This window comes from Macrobrachium nipponense, chromosome 21 (genome assembly GCF_015104395.2).
Source record: "Macrobrachium nipponense isolate FS-2020 chromosome 21, ASM1510439v2, whole genome shotgun sequence".
Lineage (NCBI taxonomy): Eukaryota > Metazoa > Arthropoda > Malacostraca > Decapoda > Palaemonidae > Macrobrachium > Macrobrachium nipponense.
The window spans coordinates 73044605-73058300 of NC_087212.1; the positions used below are offsets into that span (position 1 = coordinate 73044605).

Genomic DNA, 13696 nt, shown 5'->3' on the forward strand with positions numbered 1-13696 from the left:
CTCTGCATATTACAGCGAATTTTCTTCTTCTGTGTGTTAGCGAGATGTTTTCCTTGTATTTTCCTCTTTGGCATGATGAAATTCTTGCCCGAAACAAAGATAAACAAACGTAATTGTAAGAGAATGTCAAGAGGTGAAACTCAAAGGCGTACACTTTTTTTACAAAGACAATTTAATGAATCATGATTATTATGAATTTCATATTCCATTTTGGGTATTAAAAAACCAAAACTTTGTTATATATCATAAATGAAGATCTCTTTGCTCAAAGATCGTAGCCTTAGGCACAGTGTGACGTGTGCTGTCAAGCAAGACAGGGGCGTTACTAAGCAACCCTCCCCTTTCTCTTCACTAACTACGCATATAGTATTATGATATTCTGTAATAATACTTGAGCGATTTTTCTTCGTCTGTATGTTAGCGAGATGTTTCCCTTGTCTTTTCCTCATTGGCATGATGAAATTGTTGCCGAAACATACATAAACATACGTGAAAGCAGGCGAATGTCAGACATGAAATGGAACGTGTAGACTACTTGACGTCTGTGATCGCACTAAATCAGGACTGGACTTGGTAGCTTGAGCCTGAAGTCTCCTTCTCGACTCTGGGAATGTCTACAGATGCCATTTCTCCCAATTTCTTTGACAATAATTATCAAAATTTACGATAATAGAAGAAATATTGCATTTTCTTGTACAGATCAATGTTTTAGGCTTATTGAGTTACGTTAACTAATTACTCTGTAACTACGAAAGTAAGAGGAATTTTGACGAAATATTTCGTCTACGTATTCTCAATTGCCATATGAAGCTCCATGAATTTTTTCATGACTTTGCATTTTTTGCCCTATACCTCCATATATAGAGGTTCCGGCCAGCCCCCTTAATAAAGGTGAACGGCACCAGGGGTATATTTTTACCATAAAACAGGTTTACAGAGCAAGTAGATGATTTTTTATTGGATGATCACAGCTTGGGAACTCTCCTGTTATCAGTATCTGGCTGAGCAACAGAGGCACTGATTGACCTCGGGGTTAGAAGGGTTCTGTTCGCTTGCTAACTAGAGAGGAGGGCAGTTGTTGCTTTATCTCGTGAGGATTCCTCAGTGCTCTCCTGACAGTGGGCAGAAGGAGCAGGTCTCCTGGGTAATGTTAAGTGTGGTTTTCCACTGAAGACTGTAGATGACCTTGTAGTGTAGGCAACGATTCCTTGTTACCATTAATGATTGTGGTGCTCCTCATCTATTGGCATTGGGGGCACTGTTGTGTTTGCTCATGCAGTTTTCATATGCTGCCCTTTCATGTAGATGGATCACCGTCTCTGCTGCAAGGAGATCCTCCTCCTTTCAACCACGTCAAATTCTTATATTTTGAGGCAATATAACAGGTCATTAGCCTATATGTCAAGTTCTTATATCTTGAGGCAATGACAGCATAGGCTTACACATCATAAGGAAGGACTACACATAAACTTCTTTTGTTTTGAGGCAATGACAAGGCATAGGCCTATACCTAAAATGCTTTTATTTTGAGGCAGTGACAGGGCATAGGCCTATACTACATCAAATTCTTATATCTTGAGAAATGTCTGGGCATGGGCCTACATGTCTATCTTATTGCAAGTAGTTTTCTACCCATAGTATCTTTTGGAAATATAATGGCCATAATAATTGTAACACTACTCATACCATAGAGAATAGTAAAATTAAAACTTGTGAGCATACAGCTGATGGCGCGCACAGATCAATCATAGGACTGCCCCAGCCTTACACACAACTATCAAACTGCTTTCATTGAACTATATTCAAAAATAAATTTACAATAAGTTATGTTTATCACCATGATGGGTAAATCTAAGGCTGCTGTAGCATTTCTATGAAAATAAAGGCTGTGGTAGGAAAGCATCAGTAGATACTTAGCGAAATAAGACAAAAATAAATGACAGCTGAAGAAGTTATGTATGAAATGATCCAAACCAGTCTGAATAGCCCTTGAATCACTTGTTTTTTGGGGGGGGCATTCTTATAGATTACCCCCCCCCCTCTCTCCTCTCTCTCTCTCTCTCTCTCTCTCTCTCTCTCTCTCTCTCTCTCTCTCTCTTATTTCAAATTAATATTCAACATAAAAAAAGGAAGAAGATATTAATGAGATTAGTCTACCGTTGACAAGACCTAAAAAAGCCAAAGGAGTACTAGAGTACGATGAGAGTACAGGCATAGATAAACACTGGGAAGCCTTTCATGAGGAATACACAGAAAAATGCTCTAGATGTATACCATTAAGGCAAATACTAACAAATGGCAACCCTCAGCCTAAGTAGTTCAACAGAGAAATTAAAAATACAATAAGAGAAAGAGAGAGATTGCGCAAATCAATGAACCCACACCCAACACCAGTAGAAGCAAGCAGGCATAAAGAACTTAGATTGATGGACAGATTAGTAAGAAATGCAAAGATAAATGAGGATAAGAGAGTTGCATCAGTCTGTAAAGAAAATCCAAAAGAATTCTTTGCACATGTTAATAGTCGGAAACCAGTAAAAAATAGCATAGGTCCCCTAAGGGACGTAGAGGTAACCTGGTGAACTCAGACTTGGAAAATGCAGTTATTGAACACATTTTTTACTAGTGTATTCACAATTGCAGACTACCTCAGAACCTGCTATTAAATATGAAGGGATAGAACCGTTGGACAAAATAATATTTACAGAAGAGGACATTAAAAACAAAAGACAAACTCAACAAGTTCAAATCTCCTGGCCTGTATGGGATTCATCCAAGAGAAATTAAAGAGCTAAAAGAGATAGTTCCTCACCTATATAAACTCGACAGAAAAAGTGCTGAACAAAGAAAGCAACCAAAAGGATGGAAACTAGGTAATGTGCCCCCATTTTACAAAAAAGGTCCAAGAGAAGAGCCAGGAAATTATAGACCAATCTGTCTAATATCGGTCGTTTGCGAGATTTTTGAGTCCATAATTGCAGATCAAATTGTGGATCACATTGATAGAAACAACTTGTTGCTAAACAGCCTACACTGTTTTAGACAAAACAGATCATGCCTATCAAACCTCTTGGAGTTTTTTCATAACATGCTTGGCATTTACAACAGTAGTAGAGCAATAGATATACTATACTTAGATTTCCAAAAGGCCTTTGACATAGTCCCACACAAGAAACTGATGACAAAAGTTAGAGCTTTAGGAATTGTAGGAGAAACAGCAAACTTCAATGGTAATAAAGTTAAAACTATTTGTTCAGATACAAAACAAACTTTCGGTCTTAACATTAGGGTAAATACTCAGCGCCAGCTGGAAACCAGTAAAGTTTAAAATAATTGTGTACGCAAGGGACTATGGCATCTCTGCTTGGTCACGAAACATGTGGAGCCACCCACATACCCCTCATTAACTCATGACCCTGTTAGTTATTTTCTTACCGCCTTTAAGAGAGGACGTGCTTTGCTCCGTCCTTTTAAAGCCGGTTTAGTTTGCCCCCTGTTGTTTGGAATTCCCGGGTATGTGAACATGAAGCCTTCTCATGCTGCGAGACTTCCTGGATATCACAAGAAGCAGATAAACGCCCTGATATTTTCTTCGACGATTTCAACGTAGAGGTACTCGTCGTGTAGCAAGTCGTAGGTGCAGAAACTCTTAAGGTACAGTTAATTCGTTACCTGTGCTTTGGAATATCTCATATTCATATGGATTGCCTGTAAATCCAAAGCTTTGATGTATCTGGATGTGCTTTGGGAAGTAATTATGACTAATTGTGCTCCTTTCCATGCGGGGAGAGGTGTGCATCGCCATCTTGTTTTCGTTCTAGATACGTGGGTAGAGATGATGCATGTGTGTGGTCGCCATTAGGCTTATCAGGAGAACCAACCCAAGGGCAGTTGGTTTGATGTATAACTTCCAGCTGCCATCCAGGGTCCCACGGGATGGGATGTCCCTGTTTTCCTGATATGCACTGAATGGCAGTCGGATGCGTCGCCATCTGTAAAGAAGCAGATAGTGCAACACGGCAGACTTTAATGTCAATTTGCTATGCCTACGAGAATAACATCAACAGCCTTGCACTTCTGGTAGGGTGCTAGCTTCGCATTCGAGATGCTCAGTGACGTCATAAACATGGTGATTGCCATGACGTCACTTCACAGCTGCGGCCTACATGGAGACATGCTTCCATTTTCATTTCAAGGTTCAAGAGTACTTTACAACTATGCCTTTGGATTTGGTGGTTTTTAATGCACATTGTTTTTGAGAGAAATTACAAGCGTTAGGAGATATGTCACATAATGGAAAAGACACAAGTCTTTCCTCTGAATCCTTCTGCTTGGGCGTCAACAAGCTTAGGTGACTGGCTTTGATGCCAGTGCGTTCTCCTGCCAATCCTGGAAGAATAGGGATTTCGTAGCTGATCCTCGAGCCTAGAGGACAAGTTTCTTCTCCATCTTCGAGCCAGGATTGTTACATCCTTATTATATGAAAGGACAAGTTGTAGTTGTAATTGTCGAACAAGTGAATGATGGAAGTTTAGTCTAGTGTGGCTGCTGTGAAGAGTTGGAAAAGGCTAGAATCAGGGACTTCGTGACTGATCCTCGTGCCAAGAGGAGAAGAATAATTTCTTCATCTTCGAGCCAGGACTGTCACATCCTTGTAAGGTAGAAATGCCACAGAAGGTTGGGTCTCTTGATCTTGGCTGCAAGAGTACCATCAACAGCCTCACGCTTCCATCAAGCGTGATGACGTCATAGCCAAAACCACTTGGTACACTCGGTAATGAAGAATAAACAAGATCTAGAGGTGAAAATTGCTAAGAAAGACAAAAAGAAAAGGCATGATTCGTCATCGTCTTCGTCGTCTTCCTCTAGATGGTGTCATAGCTAAGTTCTATGGCGTCGCTGCGTGTACCAGTCAAGCGTTGGAGAATACGGGATTTCGTGGACAAGAGGAGATGAGTAAATTCTTCTTCATCTTCGAACCAGGACTGTCACAGCCCAACCAGCAAGAAAGTCAAGAAGTCAGTGGCTGGTAAGCTCAAAGCAAGCAGACAAAGCCGTTTACAAGAGTCCGAAAGAGCGAAAGCGTCGACGGTTCCTGGGCTAGCGGCCGACGCGTAGTTGCCAGTGGTGACTACAAAGAGTCTAAGAGAGACTACAGTGCTGTTGGTGAAGTTGATACATACGCCGATGCTTTTACAAACGTTTTCCATGGACTCTAGATGTCAGATTAATGCAATATGATAAAATTGCTCTCATATTTGTATATAGGATTGCAAATAGATACCTCCTCAAATCCTACTGACTATTCGAGATCAAGCCATCAGTGGCCATTAACCCTTAAACGCTGACTGGACGTATTTTACGTCAACATTTTTTGTCTCTTGGGTGCCGACTGGACGTATTTTACGTCGACATACAAAAGTTTTTTTAAAAATTCGCGGAAAAATACTTTTAGGCCTACCAGCCGAAAACTCTTGAATCACGCACCTTGGGGGATGCTGGGAGTTCACGGATCAAGGTGTTGTTTTGTTTACAATCGTTACGTAGGCGCGCAAGCGTGAATTTCTTTCTTACCGCACTAAAAAGTATCTGTGACATATCTCGGAAATTATTTCGTCACTTTGACATAATTTTTGTACCATTTTAAATTAGCCTTTACATGGAGTATTATATATGAAAATGTGCGCATTTTTATGTAGAATACAAAAAAAATACTCATGATTGTAGCTTTTATCAGTTTTGAGATATTTTCATATAAATAACGATAAGTGGCAAAATTTCAACCTTCGGTCAACTTTGACTCTACCGAAATGGTAAAAAAACGCAATTGTAAGCTAAAACGCTTATATTTTAGTAATATACAATCATTTACCTTCATTTTGCAACTAATTGGAAGTCTCTAGCACAATATTTCGATTTATGGTGAATTTATGAAAATACTTTTTCCTTACATCCGCACGGTAACTCTTCCGAAAAAAATCATACATGCGATTGTGGTAATGTTTGCACCATTTTAAAATTAGCCATTACATAAAGTTTAATATAGGGAAATGTGCGCAATTTCATGCACAATACAACTAAAAACAACCCATGGTTGTAGCGTTTATCAATTTTGAAATATTTTCATATAAAAAATTATGTGACATTTTCAACCTTCGGTCAACTTTGACTCTACAGAAATGGTCGAAAAACGCAATTGTAAGCTAAAACGCATATATTCTAGTAATATCCAATCATTTACCTTCATTTTGCAACAAATTGGAAGTCTCTAGCACAATATTTCGATTTATGGTGAATTTATGAAAAAAATAAAATTTTCCTTACATCAGCGCGGTAACTCTTCCAAAAAAATCATACGTGCGATTGTGGTAATGTTTGCACCATTTTAAATTAGCCGTTACATAAAGTTTTATGTATGAAAATGTGTGCAATTTCATGTAGAATACAAAAAAAAATAATTGAAGGTTGTAGCTTTTCTCATTTTTGAAATATTTGCATATAAATTTCGATAAATAAAAAAAAAAACCACGTTCGGTCAACTTTGACTCTACCGAAATGGTCGAGAAACGCAATTGTAAGCTAAAACTCTTACAGTCTAGTAATATTCAGTCATTTATCTTCATCTTGAAACAAATTCGAAGTCTCTAGCACAATATTTAGATGTATGGAGAATTTAAAAAAAAACTTTCCTTCCTTCCGCGCGTGGATTCTCCGCCACAAATCTCCGAAATGCGTACGTCCCATTCTCGGAATATTTGCTCCGTTTCATATTAGGCATTTCATAGAGTTTTATATATGAAAATGTACGCAATTTCATGTAGAATAAAACTAAAAATATTGTAGCTTTTCTAATTTCTGAAATAATTGTATATAAGAAAAAATTATAAAAAAATTCGACATTCGGTCAACTTTAACTCGTCACATATGGTCGAAAACTGCAATTGTAAGCTAATACTCTTACAGTATAGTAATATTCAATCATTTGTCTTCATTTTGAAAGAAATTGGAAGTCTCTAGGACAATATTTAGATTTATGGTGAATTTTTGAAAAAAATATTTGTTTACATCCGCGCGTTACAAATTCATGCATTATTTTGTGATAATATTTTCTCTGTGTTGCTTTTATCGTTTTACAATGTGTTATATACCGAAATGATTGCAATTTAGTATACATTACAACAAAAAAAAATATTAACTCTTTACCTTTAACCGTTTTGCGCATAGCGCGATTTGAATACAATTATATATGAAATTTAGTTTTCACGCTATCATATATTGCATTCTTTATATATGATAATGATCATTTTTTTCATTTCTGATGGTTTCATACAAAACTTCAGGCAATGACAAAAAAATGAGCCAAAAATGAACTCTTAATCTTGAAAACTAAGCGCGCTGTGATTTTTTGAAAAAAATATTTTTTCCGCTTCCGCGCTCACTCTGAGACCGCCTCGGCACACGGAAGACGATTTTTAATATACCCCTTCGGCATTTAAGGGTTAAAGATCAAAGATGCCGCGGCCGTATGGTCAGACGACCATGATGCAGCCGGACGTTTGTCAGAGGGTAGGAGTGAGTTAACATCTCCTGTGGCTGAACACAGTGCGTTAGAACCGGAGGAAAGAGAAAACCAAGAGTTTCTGGCTTCGTATGCGGAGGTGATTGATTTGATTCGTCAATTCAATAACCTTTCGGGGAGCACGGAGACACCTGCCAGCATGCTTCCCCCGGGGATTGACATGGTGTTTGGTTTGAAAAATTATACGAAAGTGTATGAATGACCTTGTTCAAGTCATGTAGAGTCCATATTACAACACGTAAAATACACAGATTGATGGAAGGATATGCATACCTCTTAGTAATTGTATACAACCTGAATGATGGGAATTAGCATACTTTGCGTTGACCCCAGAAAACTTCAAACCTTTACAGGTGAGAAGAATTCCCAATATACCTATTGGTATAATCTGGTTTCTTCCTATAAGAATTTTGACCAAACGCTTCGACTCTTACACAAGCAGTTAAAGTTATTTGAAAGATTTGTTCCTTCGAAAGTACTGTAGAACCATTCTTCTTAATGAAATCGCATGGAAACTTAAGTCGAACGGAAGAGGCGAACGTCTTTCTTTCGCCACTTAAGGTTCGCCACTTTAGGTAGCCAAGCCTAAGTAGGGCACTCGTAACCTAAGATGCTTTAGCCAGGCCAATTGGGTCATACCTTTTAGTCTAACAAGTGGTTATATTTGTAGCCTATTCCAGCCAGTCCAAGTCTACTGCTACTATCTTTGTTAATCTCAGTAGTAGTTCTTAGCTTATACTGTCCAAACTAACTGGTTTGGGTATGCATGTGCTGGCAAGGACTAGCTAATGGTTGCGGTTTAGTTTTCGAACCTGCATTTACTATCTTAGATTAGTCTGAGTGGTACAATTCCTAGTTAGCTTAGCCGGGTCCGCTTAGCCTAACTCAGGTTAGATGGTTCCGACATACATGTCGTACTTGTCAACTTAGCCTAACAGTGGGTTGATGACTTAACATGTTCTGGCTGTTTGAACATGCCTTTACTATCTTAGATTGGGCGAATTAGTAAGGTTATAAGTATAGCCGAGCATAGACTAGTGCCTAGGCTACCCATTCGAAACACTTTTACCACCTCAGCCTAGAAGGTTGTGGTTGTAGCCTAGAATGAATAGCCCAAACTTTCTTGAACGACTTTACCCTAACCTAAGTCATTTAGTTTCTAGATTAAGCTAGTCTATACTAGCCTAGTCTAGTTAAGAGTACATCTCTGGTGGACTTAACCTACATTAAGTGATGGAGGAGTTAGCCTAGCCTAATCGGAAGAGTTAACATAGCCCAACCTAACCAAACCAGGGTCCTAACCTAATTGGAAGAGTTAACATAGCCTAACCAAACCAAACCAGGGCCCTAGCCTAATTGGAAGAGTTAACATAGCCTAACCTAACCAAACCAGGGTCCTAGCCTAATTGGAAGGGTTAACATAGCCTAACCTAACCAAGCCAGGGTCTACCTGGTCTTGCCAACTTAAAATAAGTTAGTAAATTCTTAATTGACTATACCTACTTAGACTAGTCCAAGTGGTTGTTGGCTAGGTTAACCTAGAATCTGCAAATGGGTCTCTTCCATACTGGTCTAGTTTCTATATTGAAGTCATGAACCTAACATAGAGGGTTCGAGCTTCAGTCGGCTAGAGCAAGGCATTAGAACCTCATCATATCTGGAAGGGGAAGGTGGGGAGTTTCCCATTCTTCAAGAGTGAGGTGAGGTGAAGTGATGGTTTCTGGCAATATAGGATTTCTCTTTGGAGGGTAGTATATTGAACATATGCCCGTATATTGTAACAGGTCACTGCATAAGGTGTTTCGTGGTTGGGAAGTAACATTACTTGTGGAAAAATGAGCCATGTCCTGTTAACAGATTAATTCCTTGGACAGAAGGATAATTAGGACGTGTCTGAATAGAATATATTATCGTCTCCTGGGGTTTTTCCTGATATAGTCCATATAATTGGAAAAGTTCAGTGTATCTTAGTTTTTACAAAAACACTGAGCTGTTTAATAGCTCTCCTAGGGCTGAGGGCTGGCCTGAAGGATTGGATATTTTTTTACGTGGCTAGGAACCAATTGGTCACCTAGCAATGGGACCTGCAGCTTATTGTGGGATCCGAACCGCACTATATCGATAAATTAATTTCTATCACCAGAAATAAGTTTCTCTGATTCCACGTTGGCCGAGATGGGAGTTGGACCTCGGACCACCGGTTTGGCAGATGAGTGCACAAACCAATCGTCCAGAGAGGAACTCGTATAATAGAAAAACCATGTAAGAGCTGTCTCAGGGGTTTCACCCTTCGAGGAGCCTGAGGATTCCGTTTGCGATACTGGGAACAACCTCTAGGTTCTACCTGTTCCTCCATGTCCCGAACGGAAGGATGGGTTCCAGTAATTAAGGAGGACCCGGTATGAGTGACTGATAAAGTTTATCGTAGCACAGTCATCGCTATCAGGTTCGTGTGGGGAAGAAGCACCACCGATAGGTAGAATTAATATCTCAAGGTCTGGAGGTTGCCCAGTATCCCTTTTTGAACTAATAGTTTTAAGATTCTGGGTGTAGAGTGTCACCTCGGACATAACACGACTACAAAGGTCATTAGCTCACATATACAAAATGACTCTTTGGCTGTGACTGCCTGTATAGAGGAGGTTTATGTCCATTAAAGGCATTCACACTGAATAATCTTCAGATTAATAAGGAGCAGTGAACTGGCTGGGGCACATATGAACTCCGATCTGATAAATGAAAACATACTCTGTATCAGAGTAGACTTGATGGATTACCACCAGGCACATACCCATAACTTAGTGGGCTGTCAAGGAGAATTCTGACGAGCTAAAACATTCGAAACACACCTGGTGGAGAACAGGTAAACTAGACAGTCATCCGGGCAGCCGTTCGATTTTTTTGTTTGAATGCCAAATCACCTAATCGGTGGGGAGATATAGCTAAATTTAACAGTAGGTAAGTATCCAAATAATAAAATTTATTATGAAAATTTATATTTTGTTGTGAAAAGTTTTGTTCTTTCATTTACTAATTTGATAATTTTGTTCAACTAGACCGTCTCATCGGAGTACTGAACACTGGCTCAATTAAAACTTTTTTTTTTTTTTTTTTTTTTTTTTTTTTCCTGTATTGCATTTGATTGTTTTCATATTTTACCATTAAATTGCATACATACAGTAATATTTTAACTCCCTGTTCTCCTTCTCTCATCATATCAACGCTCCCTCGTTCAGCCTCAAGTCAGCGGGGCATGACATCACCGCGGTTATGTACGATTTTATACATCTTTTATGCTGAATGTTATATTGAAAGCTAAATTTTATATTAAATGCTTTGTACTTTTATTTATTTTGTCGAATATTGTTATCATTAAACTATATATTGTAAATGGAAAAAAATTTAATACAGTTTAACTTGTAAGACCCAGTAGACCGTCGAATCAAGTATAAACTAGATAATCAGTCAGTTCGAAGTACGAGCATTTATTCGACAAACGATACAAAATTTTCTCAAATTTTGTTCGAAAAACTGAAAGTTCAACATAGGAAACGTTCGACAAACGAGGTACCACTGTAATTTACTATATATAACTGAATACAGGCAGCCCCCAATTAATGGCGGACTTGGTTAATGGTGATCCAATTTTATGGCGCTTGCCTAGCACCATAAAATTGGCTATTTATGGCGCCATAACAGGCCAAGTTATGGCACAGATAATCTGTGCCATAAGGTGCTGATAATATAGTTATGGCACCATAACATACCTAACAGAGGCGCCATTAACCGGAACTTAGCGCCATCGTTAATGGTGGCTTTTGCTTATCAGCATCCTGCTGAGAACGGAACCCTCACCGATAACCAGGGACTGCCTGTACAACTTGAAGAAACTTGGTGAAGGGCAAAGCACAAATGGAGGAAGGTACTTCATGATTTTTCAATTTTGTTTTAGGTGTGTTGCAAAGATTTGTGGTACTTGGAGACAAGTGTTCCTGGGTCACCTGGTAGAGTACAACTTGTAAGAGCATCAACTACCACTTTGGAAGTCTGTTGGGGATCTACACCTACTGCAGATGCATACCTTCTTCAGGTAATTTTCCCATTTATATGTGATTAAAACCGTATTTAGAGTGAGTTGTTAGATGGTGGCTTGCCTGCCTAAAATTTGTTAGAAATTTATCACTTGAAGGTAATACTAATGCACAATTATAGGTAAAATTTCTTAAAGATGTACAACTTAGGATAATTTGGTCCAATCCAGGATTGTACAGTTGCAGGGGAACTTGAACCACTCAGGTCCACCAAATAGAGCAACAGTATGTCTTAGAATTTGACATGATCAAGTTTTTTTTACTTTATGAATACTGCTTTGTCACTTATGTTTACATTCCTCCCCCCCCCATCAGATTCAAAAGTATGATATACCTACACCTGTAACAACCATGTCCACACCAACAACCCCAACCAGCTCGCCAGCTACTCCTAGTATACCTGCGTCTCCGGCCAACAAACCCATAACTCTCACTCAAACAGTTTTGAGACCAACCACTCCTGGTGCCATCACCTCAATGACACCCACGTCTCCACAAACTGTAAGAGGTAAGTAAAGATATTTTGATATTTTAGATAACTCCCACAAAGAACCTTTCAACATACAATAGATATGTTTATGCAAAGCTGACTCAATATGGCTCTATTGAACTGTCAGTTATTTTGAAAGCTTTGAACTACAATATATCATGCTGGAGTATTGTTTTGATCTAAGCAGGTTTTCAAATGTAAAAAGACAACTACAAGATGCTTACCTAAAGTGATATGAAATTATTGTATTAGTAATTTGATCTAACTTTTGAAGTTTGCCCCCTCTGGTGATTGCTAAGTTAAAATTATCCACCAATGGCAATATGACAATTTTAATTACCTCTCCTATTATCAAATTGCAATTACAACTGCAATTACCATTAAATAGAAATAAAGAATTACAATTACTACTTTAAAAATATGTAATTAATACATTTCAATTAAATTACAATTACTTCAAGCATGGCGTCAATGCACAGCCCTGGTGAAAGGGGGCGTGGCCTAGGCTGGCAAGAGATACCTACTAATCAATTTCCTTCACTCCAGGTGCAACCACCTTTCTTATACCCACCTTGGTTTATTCTATGTACAATGAAAACTTATTTTCATTTTAAACATAGGCAATTGTAATTAGCAAAATATGAAAAATACTTGCAATAAAATATAAAGTAGATTGTGCACTGGTTTTAACTGGTATGTTGTATCTCAGCAGCTGGCGGGAATATTGTTCGAGTGCGAACCCCAGGAGCTGGTCAAATTAAAGTAATAGGGGCAAGTGGACAAACTACACAAATTCTTAGGGCTGGTCTTCCAGCAACAACTGCCACCTCCACTGCAGGGGGAATGTCAGGCATTGCTGCCTTGGCAGCAGCAGCAGCTGCTACCCAGAAGATTACGACCAGTACTGGAACAGCAACGTCCCCTACCTCTGTCAAAGTAGTACAGCCTAACACCTTAGTAACCTCACAGGGAGTTAAGGTTGCTACAAGTCTTGCAGGGCAAACTGTCAGATTAGTTTCCCCTTCTTGTCAGGTAAGATGATGATTTTTTTTTTAGTACAAAATTTCATTTGTAATTTCCAAATTTCAACACTGATGAGATTAATAATGATTTTAAATGCAGTAATTTGAATTTCCTAAAATAATTTATCGTTTATCCAAGTGTTTATGACTGCTATCATTTAGGGTGATTGGTTCTGCTTAGAGGGTGTTTTGGATTGCACACAGTGGGTAGTGCTAAAGATCCTTTGTTTTATCCTTTCAGCGCCAGCTGCTGTATGTATTGCCTTCATTTCCTAGCCATTACTGGTTAGTTCCTTTTTACAAAATTGCCCAGTTCCTTTTTACAAAATTGCCCAATTTCTTGACTTAGTCCTCCTGTATTGTCACATTTTGGTCAGCCCCATGAATCTTGGGAAATTATTTGTTAGTTGGGTTTTAGAATACTGTTAATGTCTATGATAGCTTGGTTGAATGAAAGTAATTAAAATCTGAAAATTTCACCTAAATTTTTAAAATTTTCACAGACTTACTCTTG

The 13696-nt window shown here is 38.6% G+C and overlaps 1 protein-coding gene across 5 annotated transcripts in view; it reads left to right on the forward strand.

Annotated features, from left to right (window-relative positions):
* The window catches only part of LOC135198166 (host cell factor 2-like), a 167723-nt gene that overhangs the window by 41900 nt on the left and 112127 nt on the right, over positions 1-13696 (forward strand). For 3 of the 5 annotated variants that reach the window (XM_064225674.1, XM_064225676.1, XM_064225678.1), the window contains exons 7-9: positions 11532-11669; positions 11986-12178; positions 12870-13192. In XM_064225674.1, the coding sequence (XP_064081744.1) occupies positions 11532-11669; positions 11986-12178; positions 12870-13192 (654 nt within the window). The remainder of the gene's footprint in view (positions 1-11531; positions 11670-11985; positions 12179-12869; positions 13193-13696) is intronic. The other 2 variants (XM_064225675.1, XM_064225677.1) reach the window with 1 other exon arrangement.